The 19,659-nt window shown below is 42.0% G+C and overlaps 2 protein-coding genes across 3 annotated transcripts in view; one reads left to right on the top strand and one right to left on the bottom strand.

Moving 5' to 3' along the window:
* The window catches only part of slc33a1 (solute carrier family 33 member 1), a 9,237-nt gene extending 8,928 nt beyond the window's left edge, over positions 1–309 (bottom strand). Inside the window, exon 1 of one of the 2 annotated variants that reach the window (XM_071538279.1) lies at positions 111–309. The gene's annotated coding sequence lies outside the window, so the exon portion shown is untranslated. The remainder of the gene's footprint in view (positions 1–110) is intronic. The other variant, XM_071538280.1, reaches the window with a different exon arrangement.
* Positions 310–3,415: 3,106 nt separating this feature from the next.
* Positions 3,416–18,977, top strand: gmps (guanine monophosphate synthase). The gene is made up of 16 exons (XM_071538274.1): positions 3,416–3,620; positions 5,233–5,405; positions 6,110–6,224; positions 6,450–6,547; positions 7,222–7,325; positions 7,537–7,730; positions 9,750–9,915; positions 11,077–11,228; positions 11,466–11,639; positions 12,524–12,629; positions 12,954–13,069; positions 14,487–14,612; positions 15,726–15,841; positions 15,991–16,121; positions 16,338–16,510; positions 16,820–18,977. The coding sequence occupies exons 1-16, from the start codon at positions 3,594–3,596 to the stop codon at positions 16,919–16,921; spliced, it is 2,073 nt and encodes a 690-aa protein (XP_071394375.1). The 5' UTR covers positions 3,416–3,593; the 3' UTR covers positions 16,922–18,977.
* Positions 18,978–19,659: the final 682 nt, after the last annotated feature.

Below are 19,659 nucleotides of genomic sequence, written 5' to 3'. Positions count from 1 at the left end.
AACCTAAATGGAAAAAACTATAAAAATTCAACAGGTAGGCAAAGTATTGAGGGCATGCATGAGATGAAACAAAATGAAATCACTCCAACGTCAGATGAATGCATGCATACCTGGTGATGATGACAGCAAAATGAGCAACATGCCAGATAAAAAAAAAGCGGATTAAACCTGCTTAATTAGAGAACCAATCACACCAGAACAGAGTTTATTCTCTGTTCATTCACTCGCGACTGGGTGGCATTTTAATAAAGGCAATAAAAACAAGTAAATGGCTACCGTTCGTCTGTCACCTGGTTACATCGGTGGGGAAAAGCAACAACAGAGCAGAGCCCGGAAGTGCAGCGTGTGCAGCGTGTAAATGTGTCCGGCACCTCCAGATGACGTGTCAAAAGGCTGGTACACAAGTTCCTCTTTCCTCTTAGATAAGGCAAACACAGTTCTAAAAGGATATTTTTCAAATTACATAGCAAAACTATAAGTTCCTATAGCAATAATATGGTCATATTATAGTGGTACCATAGGAGATAAAATAAATTTCATATAACATAATATAACATAACTTAATTCATAAACTGACACACTACAAATCCCTATAGGGATATTATAGTAATCTGAATTGGGAGATAATTAGGTGAAAATAGGGTCTATTCTATTGACAAATGCCAACACACACACAGTTACACACACACACACACCCATGCACACACACACACACATGAATGGCTGGTAGCAATCCTTTGGGGTATGATTAATAGAGGCATAAAGGCTCAGCGTTTGTATCCTCAGAGACGATGGAAATGTCTGACCAAGAATTACATCACTTTCATCTGCTCTTTATATAGTTCCAATTAACAGTGTTATGAATATGTCCTTTCACTCGGCATGTTATGTTTGGTAACTGCTACACTCATATGACACAGTCAGATGTATCAGCAACAGACAAAAAATTTATTTGGCCTTAGTACATTATAATGTACTATATTCTGCAGTAGTTAGTGTACTGAATAGAGTCAGAATGGTGACTTTACGTGAGTATGTTTCCAGGGATTAGTTTGATCATGTAACTGAAAACTATACTAACCCCAGCCTGTGAAACCAGTATTAAGAGGGAAGTAATATGATGTCTTAGGGAAACACACTTTCAGAATGAAACTAATCTCTCTTTGGCCACACTTAACCTTTACTCTTTTCGCACAAGCCTTGGATGAAACTGCACTGAACTTTCTTCTCTATCAAAAGGAGGCTTGGTAAAAGTCACAGTGCAGCCACTGCATGAACCAGGATGCTTCTCCACTGTTATGATGGAGGTAATGAACGACTGCACGCTCTGCTGTGTGGCTGCTATAAGTGGCATGTGAAGCTGGTTATCCCCACAGACACCATGTGACCGCACACAGGCAATATTTGGGGTGGATCATCATGTGACAACAGGAGCACAGTGGAGCCATATGTTAACACACACGCTGTTAGAGGTGGTTGTAACCATGTGAGGGTCATGTATATTTTGGTGCGTGTGTACAGTAGAAAGGGTTATTCATTCTATTTTCCACAGGATGGCGCTGATATTATTACATCTAAAGAGCTGAGCCCATGTTAACAGGAGTTTCTCTCTGACAGTATCAAGGATTTTTAAAAAAATATTCAGTGGTTATCTGTTCTGATGAGAAAAAATGGGAGATTTACTGATTTAAAAATGTATAAGTGAAGACTACCAACTTGCCCAGCATGAAGTGGAATTTGAATTCTGTCCATTTTACTTCAGGAATTTGTGTCTTTGCTGTGAGATTCCTCCGGAACTTATTGGGGATTACATAACTTGCTGCCAGCAGGTCCACTTCTTAGATCTTGAGCTTAGGTCAGACACTGAGCCATAAGACGTGCATACATTGATTCTCTGTGACATGTGCTGTGCCTGTTAATTTGTGCAGTTGTGTTTGTGCACGCTGGTGTAATGCTAGTGGGATGGGGTCTGCAACCTGCTAGACAAACCTGAAACCATGATCAGGACACGTTGAGTGGATTTCCCCTACTTCTCCTGTTACACTTGACCCCAAAGTACCTTGGGAGAGAGGGGGAGAGAGAGAGAGAGAGAGAGAGAGAGAGAAAGAAACAGCAAATAGCTTCTTCTGCAGGTCCACAGGATTTTCCTACGACTGTCCTCTCATTCCTCTCATCCTCTGTCCTGACAACTCTACCAGGAGAAAAATGTCTTTGTCAGGCCTGGGTCCCTAAAGAATTTAGCTCTAGATCCAGGGAGGCTTAGGTGATAAAGTTGTGTAGTGGTATTTGCATATGGAATCAGGTTGAAGCTTTCTAAAACCTAACCTTTATGTGGAGAAAATTTGGCTATTGCAATTACATTATTATGATAAAACAGTAACTTGGTGTTAAAATTATTTTGGTAGTTAGAAAAATGGAAACCCAGGCCAGAGCAATTCTCTGAATTTGACCCACACTGGGAACATGGATGTGTTAAAGTACAGAGTCCGCTTCTCACATACTTGCTGGCTCTGCCTAAAAAAAGAATTTGAGGTCTAAGTGTGGCCCTGTGGATTCATCTTGTCTCAATGTATAGGGTGTACTGTATTTATTCGTTATGCTGTGGCAAGGTTCACAACTTCCGATCTATAAGTGAAAAATATCAAAGGGCATAGGATTACCTTCCATTACTGGACAGTTAATGCAAACCTGCAGGAATTGTTTAGCGTTTTTACTCCAGGACCCAAACTCAGACATGTGAGGACCCACTAAAAACAGGTCACCCCCCCCCCTCCCAACTCATGTGAGGACCCACTAAAAACAGGTCACCCCCCCTCCCAACTCATGGTTTAAGTAACACTGACCTGCAGCAGGGGCTCCAACATAGTCACACTTTAGGCCACCACACCCCATTTGATGAGACCTTGTCTGAGGGAACCCCATCTGAGATTATGTTTGTTGTTGGATATGATTTGGCAAAGAACTGGACAACTGTTAATACTGTAAGTGGGGAGAAAACAGTGAGGAGAGTGACAATAGATCCAAGAAGAAATTCCTATATCATTCTCTCACAATCCTGTCTGAAATTAATAAAATAATGGAGAAACTGAACTGATCCTTTGTTGAGGACCCTGTGAAGTAACCCTAATTAGGGATGCCCTATCCTCTCAAGGACTTTGGGAACCACTGACCTACAACTCTTTAACTGTCATACACCACCTCGCAGCGATAAGTTTCGGGGCCTTTTTTGAGGCAAAAATAATCATAATTCAGTTTCATTTTGACAAGTTCAGTCAATTTCAAATATGCTGCCAAAATCCTACCCCTGCTGGGCCCCACTCTCGTTTTTCGCATTAACTTTTTGCTCCACCCATAAAACAGAAATACATATGCAGAGTGTGTTCCTACGCAAAAGTTCTTCTCCAACCGGAGGACAGACAGTGACAGCCTACTCCTAGTCCTCAAACCAACAGCCCAATCTCCATTTGAGACAGTAGTCGGCGTACTGAGCCAGGAGCTAACTAATAGCTAGCGGTCTCTCTCTCTCTCTCTCTCTCTGAGACCAGGGACACCGAGGCGAAGGGAGAGCTCATTCCACAACACGACCGTCCTCCATGGCTCTGTGCAACGGAGACAGCAAGGTCAGTGAGGAGGGAAAAACCCGGGGCTCCGACTGTGTGTCGGTGGTCGGGTTGACTTGATGTTAGGACTTGGGGTACTGCTGTAGTCCCCGGTTAATTATGGCCTGTGTGTACCTCGGGGGGGAAAGTTGCAGAGCATGTACCACCACCACCGATGAGGATGATGAGTACCCTGCAATGCCTGTTGCAACGTCCCACTAACATGTTGCTCGTAGCAGCTAGCTAGGCAGGCTGTGTCGAGGATGCCGACCAGAAATAAACGCTTACAAATCTTTTCGCCACTAAAACGTATTGGCTTGTACTGATGGTGGATCCCCAGATCCGCTGCCTAAGAGCACCGCGTGGGTTTTAGCATGGCTCTGCTAACTTGCTGGTCACAGAACATGCACAGCTAGCAAGCTAATGCTAATCACTACTGTTTATACTGACGCTGAGCTAGCTTGCTACGCGGGCAGTTTGTTAGCTAGCCTTAGCAAGCCAATCAGCCAAAAACCTTTAATGACACAATATTGAATAACTTCCGGTCTTTATTTGTCATGGGATTCGGTTTCATTTAGAAAATGAGCCTTCAGATTATGGTTAACTAATTTATTTATTTTCTGCTTGCTTTCTTTCGGTTGCTGTCATACACTTTAAGCTAACGTAACTGACAGTTAACGTTAGCTTACGTCGTTACCAAGCTAGTCTCAGCCAACTTGCTGTTCAACATGCTACCGGTGTGACAAGCAAGCAGACACCACTGTTATGTTACCGGCTGTTCTGGTAAAGTTTACAATAAAACTGTTAAGTATTTTGCTCAGGACCATGTTGCTAGCTCTGTTGTGATTGATCTGCTAGGACGACAGTAGTTTTGTGCTCTACTTCAGGACAGTCAACGAATCAGAGGAGAGTGCCATGCCTGAGGCAAGATGTTTTTAGGAACATCTATCGCGTTAGTGTTTTCCACAAACCACGTGGGATCATGTTTCTCTTCTTAACCGCCCTTATCTACTCAGTTTTCTTGTTGACAGAGGCTCCCACTGATCTGAGTTGTGGACTTATAGAGGGGACACAGATACACACACACACACACACACACACACACACACACACACACTGTTATGCTGAAGAAATGGAGAGTGACAGTAAACCCTGCTAGAGTTGAATACCTTAGGGCCTGACTAACAACCTGACTAACTTGTCTGTAGGTCTCATGTGATGCTGCTGAATGGATGCAGCAGGTTTCACACGAGTCCCTCGCTGTCACTCCTGGAGCTCACATGCCCATAATTGAGTTATTCCTTATTGAGTCACATTCTCCATGGTGAGGTCAGAGGTGGAGGGTAGCTTCAGTCTTGAAGGAGTCGTCTGCCTTACACCACCATTCACCCCACCAACTCCAAAGTTATTAACACTTTGTCTTGATAACAGTATTAACACAAAATTTGTTCTGTGCTAGACATGGAGCTGCCATTTAGTGAGTGTTTGTGTATGTGTAGGCGTCTGTACTTGCATTCTTTCCAAGGTTCGACTCTCCCCGCAGCTCAACATAAACACTGCAAGCATTAAAAGCAAGACAATGTGTATTTTCTTTTTTTGAATGTGTGTGTGTGTGTGTGTGTCCACTCCACAGCTGGAGGTCAGCAGCGCGGAGCAGAATGGGTCGTGTGAGGGGGCGGTGGTGATCCTGGATGCGGGGGCCCAGTATGGCAAGGTGATTGACAGACGAGTGCGAGAGCTGTTTGTGCGCTCTGAGATCCTCCCCTTAGAGACCCCCGCCTTTGCTATCAGAGAACAGGGCTTCAGGTGAGAATGAAAAGCACATGAACCGGAGATGTTGTTTTGTTTTCTGAATTGCAGCATAGTTATAAAACTGTGCTATATGGTTGCCTGTTGACACTTGTCCATGCTTAACAGGTTAGGAAATATTTGGGGCGTTTCTGAGCTTGTGGATTCTGTTTGTACAGATATGGCCCACCTATCACTGTTTTATGTTTCCATAATTATCTGGCCCGAGAAGATAAATAGTGTATGAATTTAGCCCACACACATTAATCATCATAAAAAGTCCTGGACCCTTTGCCAGCGCAGTGTCATAGTCCCTTTTCCATCTACATAAACACAAATCGCACACAACTCCTGTGGATTCTCAGCCGCTAAGACACTGTTTTTTTTTTTTTTTTTTTTATTTCCTGTGGTCATTTTATCTGCCAGGAAGACAGTATTTTCTGCGACACTTTGATATACACACACAGCACACCCGCACTTGCAATATCACAGACTACTGAACCATCTTATGGAGACGGGGCCTGTCTCAATGATGTACTCGCTTGTCATCTTTTATTGAGGCTGTTGTTAATATAGACCGATTTAGTCTTATCTGGTTCAAGGATGCCTCTGTTCTCTTTTGGATGTGTTTATAATAGTTTTTGACGTGAATGTATTTCCCACGTGAATACCTTTGTTCTCCATCTGTCTCTCTTTCTTGCTTTCTCTTCCTCTTTCCTCAGGGCGATCATCATTTCAGGAGGTCCTGCCTCTGTGTATGCAGAAGATGCCCCCTGGTTCGACCCTGCCATATTCACCATTGGAAAGCCTGTCCTAGGAATCTGTTATGGCATGCAGGTACATATGTGCACACCTACATACATACACATGCACAATAAAATGTAGGGGTAGCAGGCTGGTGTCATGATTAGGGAGGCTGTCCTTCATCCCCAAGACCTGTGTTCAAGCCCCTGTGACAGCAAACCAGCAACCTTCCACTCGCAAGCTCACTTCTACTTCTTCCTTCAAACTAAAATGGTATCTTTGTGTCCAAGTGTTGACTTTGTTCTCTGTCTGTTACAGATGATGAATAAAGTGTTTGGTGGCACAGTACACAGAAAGAGTGTGAGGGAAGATGGAGTGTTCAATGTTGGACTGGACAACACTTGCTCCCTCTTCAGGTAATATGATTGTCCATGTAGACCACAAGGGAATGAGTCTTCTATGTGTTATTGTGTATATATAGTGGGTCAAATTATTGAGATCTTGGAGCTGTATGTCCATGTATTTTTTTATTTTCAAATCAGAATAACTTTATTTGTCTAGTGCAATACAGGAGAGACATATTGAGAGCTTGCAGAGTTGGACAGTACAGATATACAGTGCAAAGAGACAGTTCAATACATGACAGACGGTAGACTATACATATCACTGTGCAAACAAATTCATTAAACTAGTACGAGGCTAGTCGGAGCGCTTTTGGTACCCGCCCTCCTCCTCAGTAGCTGATGGGATCAGATTGGCAAAACATTCAGAGAGAAGAAAGAAATGGTGAGAACAGAAGACAAAGAATTGCAGACAGTTTGTTTAGCACAACTGCTGCTCACTGGTTTGTCCAAGTGCCATGTTTACTACATAAACTGTAGAAGCATTCCGCAGTCACATATTTTCCCTGGTTGTCACACAAACACAGCATGAGTCTAAAATAGAAGCCCGCAGTCTTTCGTTAGTCTCTGCCTCTTGCACTGATTCACATGCACACCCCACAAACAGGGGCTCTACAGATGTAAGTTGTATGCCACTTTATAGCACATCGCACGTTTCTCTGACTTCATGTGTGTGTGTGTTCTGTCAGAGGCCTTCAGAAGGAGGAGCTGGTCCTGTTGACCCATGGTGACAGTGTGGACAAGGTGGCTGATGGCTTCAAAGTGGTGGCCCAGTCGGGGAACATCATTGCCGGTAAGCAGCTCTGGGGCCCAAGAGACAGTGGGTCTGTGGAGGGGAATATACTGATTGGTATAATATATAAATTTGTGGGTCACCCTAATTATGGCAAAATCTTGTATTGTGTGCATATCTAGAAAGTATGATTTAAAAGAAGCACCCAGAAAGGATAAATGGCAATGTTAACCATCTCCCTCATCCCTCGTCTCTGTTTTTCCTCCGCCAGGGATTGCCAATGAGCAGAAGAAGCTGTATGGGACACAGTTTCACCCGGAAGTAGACCTGACAGAGCGAGGCATGGAGATGCTGCGTAACTTCCTGTTCGAGATTGCGGGATGCACCAGTAACTTCACTGTAGAGAACCGACAGCAGTCCTGCATCAATGAGATCAGGGAGAAAGTAGACAAGTCTAAAGTGCTGGTGAGTAAAACTGCACAAAGTGTCATGAGTGTGTATTTGTGTGTGTGTATGTGCTGGTATCTAACCCTTCTTCAGGGTAGAAAGATTATTTTTTTTAAAAAGGAAGAAAACATAAAAAAAATGTTGTGTAATGGTGTGGGCAAAAAGAAGTTATGTGTAAATATGATAATTTTTGCAATCAGCATATATTATTGTATCATTATATGGAAGATAATTTGACTGAAATGTGAAGACCAGAGAATTACAAGTCTATGGTAGGGACCCAGGACAGGATGCGGTGGCGGCCGTGGGAAGTTAAGTGGAGCCAATTAAACTCTCAAATTAAACCTTGTTCTATCAGCTGAAAAGAGGTAGTCTACTCCCTGAGCTCCTACAAACTGGGCTTCCTCTCAGGGGAGTGAAGGGGAAGGATAAATGAGAGTAGGAAATGGGCTTAAAGCTCTGATTTATATGTAAAGAAATAGATGCAGCCTCTGTGTTCCTAAAGAACAGTCTGAGGCTAATTGCCATCACTACCACTTTGTTGTCTCATTCTGCTTGTTCCTGCGATATTGGTGGCATTTTGGGTGTGCGAGTCCCAAGAGCCTGCCAGTCGGCTCCTCTAATCAGAAGTAAACTAGTGTCAAAGCTGTAATCATCTCTGCCTGTTAATACGGGTCATAATGTTTATTATTTTACAGTCTGACAGCAGAAACGGGCCATATATGGAAAAGTCTACATGAATATTATGATGGGAGGCTAACAAAATACAAAAGATACATTTGATCTAAAAATACGCGGTCTGGCTGGGTTTTTCCTGCTTATCTATTGCCTCTCCATGCCTTTTATCTTCATTGTGAAAGTATTTCTAGTAACACAAATACATGGCCTGTGTTTCTGCTTGATCCATCATACTCTTGACTGTAACACGTCAGCCATTGTTTAGTCCTTGTACCAGGTGCCTCAGTATGCACTAGGGGTGTAACAATTATTTGATTTGAATCGGGGAGACCAGGCCGGCTGTGCAACATACGGATGTACCGATTCAAACATACAATACAGGGTGAAAGTTGGGTGAGATTGTTAATAGTTTCAGAGATCTTCTGATCTGATTCAACAGTCAAAATTGTGAATATTGTTGCTTCCTTTTGTATCTTTGTTTCTCCCTCCATGTCACACTCCACTACTGCTAACCTCCTCCCTTTGTGATTATATATTGCATTCACATGATGTGGGAATAATCATTGGAATGACTTGAGGGCTCAAAGCAACGACTTGGAAGTGATCATGCATTCAAACTCGTTTGAAGCCATAAAACAGCAAGATTGTAGTTTTCTGTGCACTTTTGTTGCTCATGATGATTATTCCCAGCTTTTTCACACTGAACACACATGCACTGAGTGAGATGCATTTGAATGTATGCTTTACAGAAACCCAGTCATTGTAATGTCTGCTGCAAGCAAAACATAAATACTTGTGTCCTGCCAGTGCCTTTTAATCTAGGATTGCAGTCTTTTATAATCTGTTTAATTTGCATAAACACTGTCACTTCCACAGTGCATCTATTTGGATGCTTTATAAGAACCAATTAGTCCTATCCTCAGTTTCTTTTTTTCCTTTTTTTCGGTGGGGTGGAAGGAAAGATTTTCTCATTTCTATTTTATTTTAGACAGGTGCCTCACTTCTACATAATGGTGATGACATTGTCATGCTAACATTTATGTTTCATAGCTGGATAATGTTGATTACCCCATGAATATTTTGTTGATTATGACATAAGTCCCAATCAGAATCATAAAAATAAATAAAGAAACTATAAAAAGTAAATTCTGTGTTGCTCTTCATGGCACTAAATCAAATTGTTTTGAAGCATATATCAAATTAGATTATTAGATTGTTGAATCACTTGTATCAAGATTCATATCAAATCAGTCTAAGGAAACTTCCACATGTTTACTGTTTGACACTGCAATTTTTAGCCTGTAAATACTCAACTATCTGGGCGCCCAGAGGTGACCGTGTTTCTGATGACGCCCTTAGGTGCTGCTGAGCGGTGGGGTGGACTCAACAGTGTGCACAGCCCTCCTCAACAAATCTCTGAACCAGGACCAGGTGATAGCGGTTCACATCGACAATGGCTTCATGAGGAAGAGAGAGAGCCAGAGTGTGGAGGAGGCTCTCACCAAGCTGGGCATCAAACTCAAAGGTGGGGGCAAAGGTCATGACGGAGGTCGATGGTCTGAATGGAATAGAAAATTGTTAGGACCTTCCATTTTAAAGATGGAAAATAATTATTGTGATGAATTACCCATTATGAAATGTGTATTGGTTTTCTGTCTGTAACTAAGTAATCTGCTGTATAATTGCCCTGGGCACAGACCTGTTTGTCTGTCTCTGAGTTGATGAAATCAAGAACCCTGCACTTCAGATGGTATTTTATTTGCACGTATTTGTGAAAATGAAAAATATGTAATTTTAAGCAGGTCAGATAGCCTCCTTGTGTTTGAGATCCTTGTGTGAATTGAAATTTGCTGTGGTCACTGTTGGGGAAGTGATGCACTTGCCATACTTAACATTATTTTAATTTTTTCCCTTCTGAAAATCTGTTACTGAGCTTAAAGATTTGTTATCTGTACTAAAAAGAGTAAAGAATAAACCCCATTAGAATTTGTTTATTGAGACTATTGTAAGGTTGAGGGCGACAGAGTTGGGGAGACGGGACAGAGGGCTCTAGTGGGATTTGTACGTTGGCCAGAGGAAGTACATGCTGTCCTCTCCAGCCAGTCCTTCCAGTCCTTAAATACTGCACAATACCTAATTTTAGAGCTGGGCAATAATGCAATATAATTTCTTGTCTTCCAATAGAATCAAATTGTGATTAAATTATGATATTGCGTTATCGTGATAAAGATCAAAAGTGGAGATGGACAGGAAAGATTGGTAGAAAGAGAGAGAGGGCAATGACATGTGACACAGGTCCTGAGCCAGATTCAAAGCCGCATGGCATGCGCCCTAGACCACTGAGCCACCAGGACGGCCCAGGGAACACTATTTGAAAATGACAGCTTTATTGTACTTTATATTACTATACAGTTCAATGTAAATAACTTGTATTTTTTAACATGATTTTGCAGAAGTTAGCAGATATTGTTATATATTGATCATTTATAATTATCATGATAATAATTTTGTCCATTTCGTCTCCTCCTACCTAATTTTCCCATGGGGATCATCAAAGCTTAATCCTATCTTATCTCTTATATCTTATCTTATTGATCTGGCTTTGTTAAATTTTTGTTTTGCTCCTAACCCTATCCCACACTTCTTCTGCTTCCCTCTTTCTCTCCTCTTAAATCCTCCTCTCCAGTGGTGAATGCAGCCCACACCTTCTACAACGGAACAACGACCCTGCCCATCTCCGAGGAGGACAGGACGCCACGGAAGCGCATCAGCAAGACCTTAAATATGACCACCAACCCCGAGGAGAAGAGGAAGATCATTGGAGACACATTCGTCAAGGTTTGTCTAGTACTTGTTTGTTTGAACCTGCCAGGTTGTCTGACCCACAGCCTACATACATTTGTATAAATATACTGTTTTCCTCAACCATATAATATATCCTTTTATCTGTTTATCACATTGTCAGTTCAACTGACCACTTGACTGGTAATTTGTACCCATCTGCCAACTTGTCTGCTTGGTTTCCTGCCTTTATTTTGATTTACTTCTTCTATGTTGCACCTGATTTCTGTCCAGGTGGCGAATGAGGTGATTGGAGAGATGAATCTGAAGCCAGATGAGGTTCTTCTGGCCCAGGGCACCTTGAGGCCCGATCTCATCGAGAGCGCTTCTCACATCGCCAGCGGCAAGGCAGAGGTCATCAAAACACACCACAACGACACCGAACTCATCCGCAAACTCCGAGATGAGGTAACTTTCCTCATAACCGTCATACATACTGCTGCTTCAGCCTATGTGCTTGTACCTTTCAGGATTTTGAATGCATACATTTCTACCATCGGTGACCTCAGGGAGATTGAAACCCCTAACCCTGGCAATATTTAGAGCCAGGTCTAACACACATGGTACCACAATATACAGGAGCTAGACAAATGGTGGAGAAAAAAAACAGAGAAAGGACTTTGTAATTGTGATTTAGGCACTTCAAATATAAAGGCAGCTACACAGGTGAGTCATATTAAGTTGAATACTAATTAGCAGTATGTGTCCGCTTTAAAACAGGTCTGACAACCACCGCTTTTATATCTTTTATATACGAGTTTTGAAAGCAACATGAGGCAATTAACAGAGTTCCAAACAAGCCAAACAGCGGGTGCCCAAATGGCAGGTGCATAAAAAATGACAAAATGAGTTAATGTGGCAAGAGGAACGGTCTGGAAAATCATGACAACCTATGACAAACACAGACAGACTGCAGTGGTAAAGAGGAACAGTGGTCACAAGGCGGAAGCTCACTGACGGGGATAAACAGACACTTCATAGGATAGTAGCTAAACACTACAACCACAGCCTCAAAATTATGTTATTGAATCAACTCCTGTATGACACAGAAAAAAACTTAACATCATGAGCTTCACAGAGCTTGTTTTTATGGCAGGGCGACCATGCACTACCTCAGAGTGATGGAAAACGGTAATATTGTTTGATGGCTCTTTAACTACATACAGACATGTTTATGTTTGCAGAAAGGATGCTTTCAACCCAAAGTATACACACATGCCATGGAACACCTAAATGTATCCCTCCTTCCTTCTCTGTGGCAAAGTTGATTCCATTCCTTTGTTATCCTCCAGGGAAAAGTAATCGAACCACTGAAGGATTTCCACAAAGATGAGGTCAGAGCACTGGGAAGAGAGCTGGGCTTGCCAGAGGAGATCGTCTCTCGACACCCTTTCCCTGGTTAGTACACAAACACGCACACCTTCGATGTGACTGCTCCAACAAAATTATTCAAATGTGATTTCTGTGGACATGATTCTTAGTGAACATTGTCTGCCACTTTTAACCCCCTATATCTGCCTTTTCACCTCTTTCCACGTCAATAGCTCTTTTCTCCCCCTTTTTTTTCTTTCTTTATCTGTTTGTTTCTCTCTTGCTTGAAATCAGCCACTTATTCACTCACTCAGACAGACTCAGAAAACTGTCCTGCTCTTTAACAGCCTTTCCATGGATATTCTCTGTGTTCACTAAAAAGTTCCCTACTCCTCTCTCTGTCCCCTTCAGGTCCTGGTTTGGCCATCAGAGTGATCTGTGCAGACGAGCCTTACATCTGCAAGGACTTTGCTGAGACAAACAACATCCTCAAAATCATCACAGACTTCTCTGCCAGTGTCAAAAAGGTCAAGAGCAAAAAATAGCTCCACTTCCTCTGTCAGTGGAGAAATTGTAGAACAACTTGTGCCACTGTAACTGGTTTCTAATTCATATATATGCAGCTAATGGTGAGACAGTCTGACATGCCACTTTTTGTTTTTTTTCCCTTTTCCTGAAAAATTTGGATGACAACCCCCACAAACAGTCATTCCACAGTATTTAAACTAGTTTTCCATTGTATATGTCAATGTTTGCAGTGAAGCATACATATGTTTGAGGACAAAGCCAATTTGATCTCCTTTTACCAAAACCAGCACCCCTCTAAGCTGTTGTGGGACAAGCAATTTTGGGGTTTTTTGGGTCCTAAGCCTTGTATCAGTGGCCAGTATATCCCGGATCCCCATCTTGTCAACCAATAGATGTGAAAGAACGGGAAAGTGGTGCCATTGCATCAAGGTAAATCTGAGATTTTTCAAGGCCTTTCAAGACCACCAAAATGAACATGAAAATGGGAGAAACAAAACTATGAGAGACTATAGGTCCACATGACTGCTCTGATTTCTCACTAGAGAGAGTGCAACAAGAAACGGTAACATTTACCTCTAAAACTCAAACTTAACAGTATTCAAGGACTGTTGAGGCCTTGGATATAGGTAATCAAATTCAATACATTTTAACACTTTTTCAGGACCAGCAGACACCCTGAAATTGTTGCCAAATGCATTAGCACTACAACACATTAACATTTTTCCTTATGGTCTCAGAAACTAGTTTGATTCGTCAGCTGCCAGTTGATTTGAGAAATACAGCTGCTGCAGTTAGAAATGTTTCTACATCTAATGACAACATCGGCAAGTTGGCATCAGTTGCTGTTTTCAGCCAAACAAACAGTACAACGGAAGTTCTGCCTACACAACCAGTGAAAAGACGTCTGCTGCAGTTTGTTCTGTTTAGTCAGTTATGGAGTTGAGTCATTAACCGAGTCAGTTTGTGTGTGTGTTTTTTTTCCCCAAGTCTTCATTTTTTCACTTTACTGCTAAAGGAAAAGGCTTTGGCGGCCACCAACAGTTTTCCTAACAGGAATTAAATATTAGCCTTGACTGGACTATCAGATAATAGAACTAGCGACTCCGCTCAGTAATTGTCCATCACATGAAGAATAAATGTAGGTTACATAAATGAATGATGGCTACATGATTTTAAAACTACTCTGACATTGTTAATCAGTGGTTTGTTTTGCGGCTATACTGACAAAACATCAAGACCTTGTAATGTTGATATGTCGTATATTGTATTTTTGGAGAACTGTTTCCAAAATGATCATAAAGTAGTGACAACATAGACAGATTTGTCAAAATCTGAAGCTACTGTCTTCTCACTTCTTGATTTGCATACATTGTCCTGGATATATATTTCAACTCTCTCTCTTTCTCTCCTTTCCAGCCCCATGCCTTGCTGCAGAGAGTCAAGTCATGTATATCAGATGAGGAGGAGGAGAAGCTCATGCAGATCACCAGCCTTCATTCACTCAATGCCTTCCTGCTGCCCATCAAAACTGTCGGCGTCCAGGTAATTCAATGTACAGTACGTGCCCTGGTCTCGGTGTCAAATGTGCACGTGATTGACAGTTTGACCACAAGGAGTGAAAGGTGTTGTTTTGTGCTCATAACAACCAGTGAATTTCACAAGACAAATTTAGTCAAAATAGTTTTACAGTAGACCTGCCACAGTGGATACTTACCAGCCACTACAAAAAAATTAGACACTCTTGTCAGTTTAAATATAATATTTCATAGATAAAATGCAAGTCAACACATTGTTTTTTCTTTGTTTTGTTTTTTTCAACCGAGCAGTCACTTGTATTTGTATATGGAGAATCTTGATGGTTGTAGGACTGCTAATGTCTACCCAAAGGCATGGGAGCCTCAAAACAGTTTGTCTCTTACTGTGTCATAACCATAGTTTAGTGGTTAACCACCATCCACACCCACCCTGACAAAGCCTCTCTCTCTCTCTCTCTCTCTCTCTCTCTCTCTCTCTCTCTCTCTCTCTCTCTCTCTCTCTCTCTCTCTCTCTCTCTCTCTCTCTCTCTCTCTCTCTCTCTCTCTCTCTGTGATAACAGCTGTGGCTTAAACTATTGTGGCACGTTCCAGTTTTCCTCCACTCCTTTACTGTGAATGTGCCTTCTCTCTGACGTGTACAAATATTCTGTCCCATACAAATAGTCAAAACTGGCAAAAAAACATCACTCCAACTGTTTGAACTGAGCTTCACTTTTAGTATGTGCTGTCCCAGTGTAGCTAAGAAAGAAGGATGATCCTGAGCACTTTGCCCAACCAGACACACCCACACACTGCAGCCAGCCAGTGACGCTGTGGTGGGTGTGTTCTGTTACTTCCTGTTTGAAGCCACAGAATTCTAAATTTGCCCTAAACCTCAAACTTGGGGGCAGACAGGAGACTGTAGGCAAACACAGGCGACTTTTATTGCCTGTGGAATTTTTTGGAAGTGAAAGAAATACGCAGAAGGTGCAGGCTTTGTTTATAGAAACTTTTTAAAATTTGAACGTAGAACACAGTATGTTAGGAACGGGAAAAGTAAACTTGCAAGCTATTGTGTTAGAAGTGCTTTATAAATATATTTACTTGATTTTCTGTTTCCCTCTCTCCTTCCCTCCTCCAGGGTGACTGCCGGTCCTACAGTTACGTGTGCGGTGTCACCAGTAAAGAAGCTCCACACTGGGAGTCTCTTATGTTCCTGGCTAGACTCATCCCTCGCATGTGCCATAGCATCAACAGGTAATACACAAATCTGTCCTGTCCTGACAACTGTAATTTTCATCTGACCTCATGCCACATTAGAAAGTTAGAAACCCATTGCTAACAATGATCAACAGGACACACACACTCTTTAACTCATCCATCCATCCATGTGTCTCCCTCCCCAGAGTTGTGTATGTATTTGGGTCCCATGTGAAGGAGCCTCCAACAGACATTACCCCAACTTTCCTGACCACAGGCGTTCTGAGCACGCTCAGACAGGCTGACTTTGTAGCCCACTCTATCCTTAGAGAGTCTGGTAAGTGTGTGTGTCTGTGGAGAGGGGTGTGTGTGTGTGTAATGTCTGTGTTTGTCTGAAACATCTGAATATATACAGTACATGGCCTAATGAGTTCTGGTATCATTGGATGTGCAAAGTCACAGTAAAAATGCAAGTTTAACTGTGGGCTGTGAATCTATTTTATTATTGCTGATATGAAACTTCCCTTTCTCTTTGCCTATCCTCCTCTCACAGGCTACTCTGGTAAGATAAGCCAGATGCCGGTCATCCTGACCCCCCTGCACTTTGACCGCGACCCCCTGCAGAAGCAGCCGTCCTGCCGGCGCTCTGTGGTCGTCCGCACCTTCATCACCAGCGACTTCATGACAGGGATCCCCGCGACGCCTGGCAACCATATCCCCGAGGAGGTACGGCACGGTTTAGCCTCTCAACTCTGTCTATAGCCTCTCAACTGTCTATATAAATAAACAAGACTAGATCATATCCCAGAGGAGGTATACCATGGTTTAGCCTCTCAACTTGGTCTTAGCTGGTAGTGAGACTTCAGGACAGGGATCCCAACCAGGCCGGCCTGCCACATCCCTTTAAGGGAGTAAATCACTGTTAAACCTCTCAAACTAAGGGTCAGGGTTTGAGCCGTAGGGGCCTGGAATGAGTTAAAACAAGGAGTGTCCACTGTTTTGAAGCTGATGTCGTCCTCTTATCTGTTTCCTCAGGTGGTGCTGAAGATGGTAAATGAGATCAAGAAGATCCCAGGCATCTCCAGAGTCATGTACGACCTGACCTCCAAACCACCTGGCACCACAGAGTGGGAGTAAAACACAACATGACCATACACAGATGCAGAGGACACACACACACATGCACACACGCACACACAGATACACACACACACACACACACACACACACACTCAACAATTATCAGAGAGGGCTGGTGAACTCCTCTCCTCCTCTTGCCCTTCTGTCTGTCCTTCCTTCCTACTTTCTCTCCTTCCCCCCTCCCTCCCTTATCACCCTCCCTCTCTTGAACATTCCCATGGAAGTCAGGCGGTACTGTGACCAGCGCACATGCAAAGGCGCTACTACTCTGCTCCTACCCCCTCACCACCCACCACCCCCTCCCCGTTCTTAATATTTTTGGCGACGGGGTGTGATTAATGTTGGTTATTGATAATATATTGACAGTTCATCGTTCATTTTTTTGGATCCACATGCAACAATGCATTTCTTCTTTTTAATGGAAATTTAATTGCTGCTTCCTTTTTGTGAGGTCAACCATTAAAGGCAAGTGGTCAAATGTCAAATGTGAAAGTTCAGGAAGTGGACTTTAACGGCGTGCCTCAGGTTGCATTATGGGATGAGCGAAACACGAAAGCAAACAAACACAATGTCAAAGAAAAGGAAGAGCAGCAGACGGAGGGTTTAAAAATCTTCACCTATCGCTTTATGCCTTGTTTTTTGTCTCAATTTCTCTTTTTTTACTGTTGTAGTTCAGAATATTCTCAGCCTAGGACTATCCTCCCTGTGTGTTCATTTTCACTTTCTGCCTGTATACTGTGCTAAGAGAAGGGTTGCCTGTCCAAAGTAAAACTGAACAGAGACCCTATGTGACCAATTAACTATTTTTAGACTTTTTGTTTTGCCAAATGTAGAATAAGCTGTGGTGATATATCATTCTGGGCTCTTCTGACGATCCACTCCAAACTAGATTTGTTGACAAGAGGTGTTGACTGTTGCTATGCCCGTCATGGACAGCAGTCAACCCAAGAATAGCTTGTTCAATATCACTGATGTGTAACTGTGCAGGAGGCCAAAATGGCTGGTGACTTTTGTATGTGCCTGTTATTTTTTTTTCTTTCTTCTTTTTCTTTTGATTTTTGGATGTGAACTGACCTGGACTCACACTTGTCTCCAGAAAGGAGGATATAATACTGTTTTTCCTCATGCTGCAATATGTATGCTTTTTATGAAAAACAAGATGGCAAAAGGACCGACTTAAGAATAACAACAAAATTATAACTACAGTAGAGTTTATAACCATTGTTGTATGAATTGCTGTCGTCATTTTCATCATTATTTGGCTGCTCCTTTATTGTGCGGGGGGGAAGTTTTTGCACATTGTTTTTTACCCATAAAGCCTTGGTGCTTTCGCAACATAATATAAAAGAATAGTACATTCAGTGGAACCTTTACCTTTAAGTGTTTCTCTTTGTAGTGTCAAAGGTCAAGTTAGAATACTGTCTGTTGCCATCTCCAAGATAAGTCCAGTGGGGGTCTCCAGAAAGGCATTACCGGTGAACTTCTCTGTTCTGTACTGTTAAAACATTCAGTAAATCCTAAACTCTAGTCTCCAGTCTCGTCATTTAGTCCTCAGTGAATACGGCACTCAGGTTTAACTGAGTTTTAAAGAGTTTATCGTGCCCCATTACAGACATTTTCTTGGACTCGGTGGTTCGACCAGTCTCACGCCTCCAGAATTTATTGTCTTTGTGCCTCTCACCCTCTGTTATATCCATACTTTCTGTGGTAAAAATATCCATAATGCAAAATGAACCGTTCCTTAACTTGTCTTAACTGCAAATGGTTCTTAGTGTCTCTCCCTCTGTTTTGCCTTTTATACGTGTGTATTTTATGATACATATGTCTCCATAGAAAACAGCAGCTTGATATTAATGGACATATAATTTTGTAGTTGGATTTTATTGCAATATCGATAAGATTAAGTTATGCAATTCTATGTCGGATGTTATTTTTTTGTTTTTTGTTGAACAATGCTCATTCTCCTTAGTAACGTGCCTCAAACCAAGCCACCGCATGCAGTTTCAACTATGATGACATTTGTACAATGAAGAACTGAGCTTTAATAAAGATCTCCATGTTGAAATTTGCTCTCCTCTTTTCTCATGGACAAGTTGTTGCATATTTAGCATTTTGAAGTTCATCATTCAATATCTCTTAAATATAGACAATCTGGTCTCTGAAAGTTTTCATTTTGCTGTAGGTATTTTCAAATGGATATCTCATTTTGAAATATATCACCTGCTGGAACAATTTGGACTGGAGACAACTGAGCAGGAGTTTGAAAATTGCTTAGAAAAGATGCACAGATTGGAAAAGATACGGGGAGGAACGTTTCCCTAGATATCCAACTAATCAAAGAGCCAGAACACCAAATGGATGTTAGAACCCACCAAAATGGAAAGGATGCAAAATGCAGTAAGATCATGAAAAAGAAAGTCAAATGCAATTTTCAAGCAAAATGTAAAACTATCTTTCACGGTTGGTTCAAAGGAGCATATTAAAATCCCCAGATCATGGCGGAGAGCTGGAAGAATTCAAGACTAGAAATCTCTCATCAATTTCTGCATATAAGCCTCTTCAGCGCAGAAGGAAAGGTCTTTACTGTGATGCTGCCAAGGTTTACAAATTACTTGTGAAGGAATATCACTTTTCTAAGGGTGTTAAGAATATGCAAGGATGATTTGACCAAATTGAACTAGTCAAATAACAGATAGGTCTTTACATAGTACTATCTCTAGACTTGGAAAATGCAT

The sequence above is a fragment of the Centroberyx affinis genome, unplaced genomic scaffold, assembly GCF_046629955.1.
Source record: "Centroberyx affinis isolate AG114_WGS23_722 - 3 ecotype Tasmania unplaced genomic scaffold, CSIRO-AGI_Caff_v1 ptg003243l_1, whole genome shotgun sequence".
Classification (NCBI taxonomy): Eukaryota; Metazoa; Chordata; class Actinopteri; order Beryciformes; family Berycidae; genus Centroberyx; species Centroberyx affinis.
This window is presented reverse-complemented; position numbering and strand designations above follow the sequence as displayed.

What these genes read in the sequence shown, in the direction of transcription:
- gmps (XM_071538274.1), top strand. Translation starts at nt 3,594, where the DNA reads ATGGCTCTGTGCAACGGAGACAGCAAG. An exon ending in AACACTTGCTCCCTCTTCAG is followed by an intron (nt 6,548 to 7,221) that starts GTAATATGATTG and finishes GTGTTCTGTCAG; the next exon opens with AGGCCTTCAGAAGGAGGAGC. An exon ending in GCTGGGCATCAAACTCAAAG is followed by an intron (nt 9,916 to 11,076) that starts GTGGGGGCAAAG and finishes CCTCCTCTCCAG; the next exon opens with TGGTGAATGCAGCCCACACC.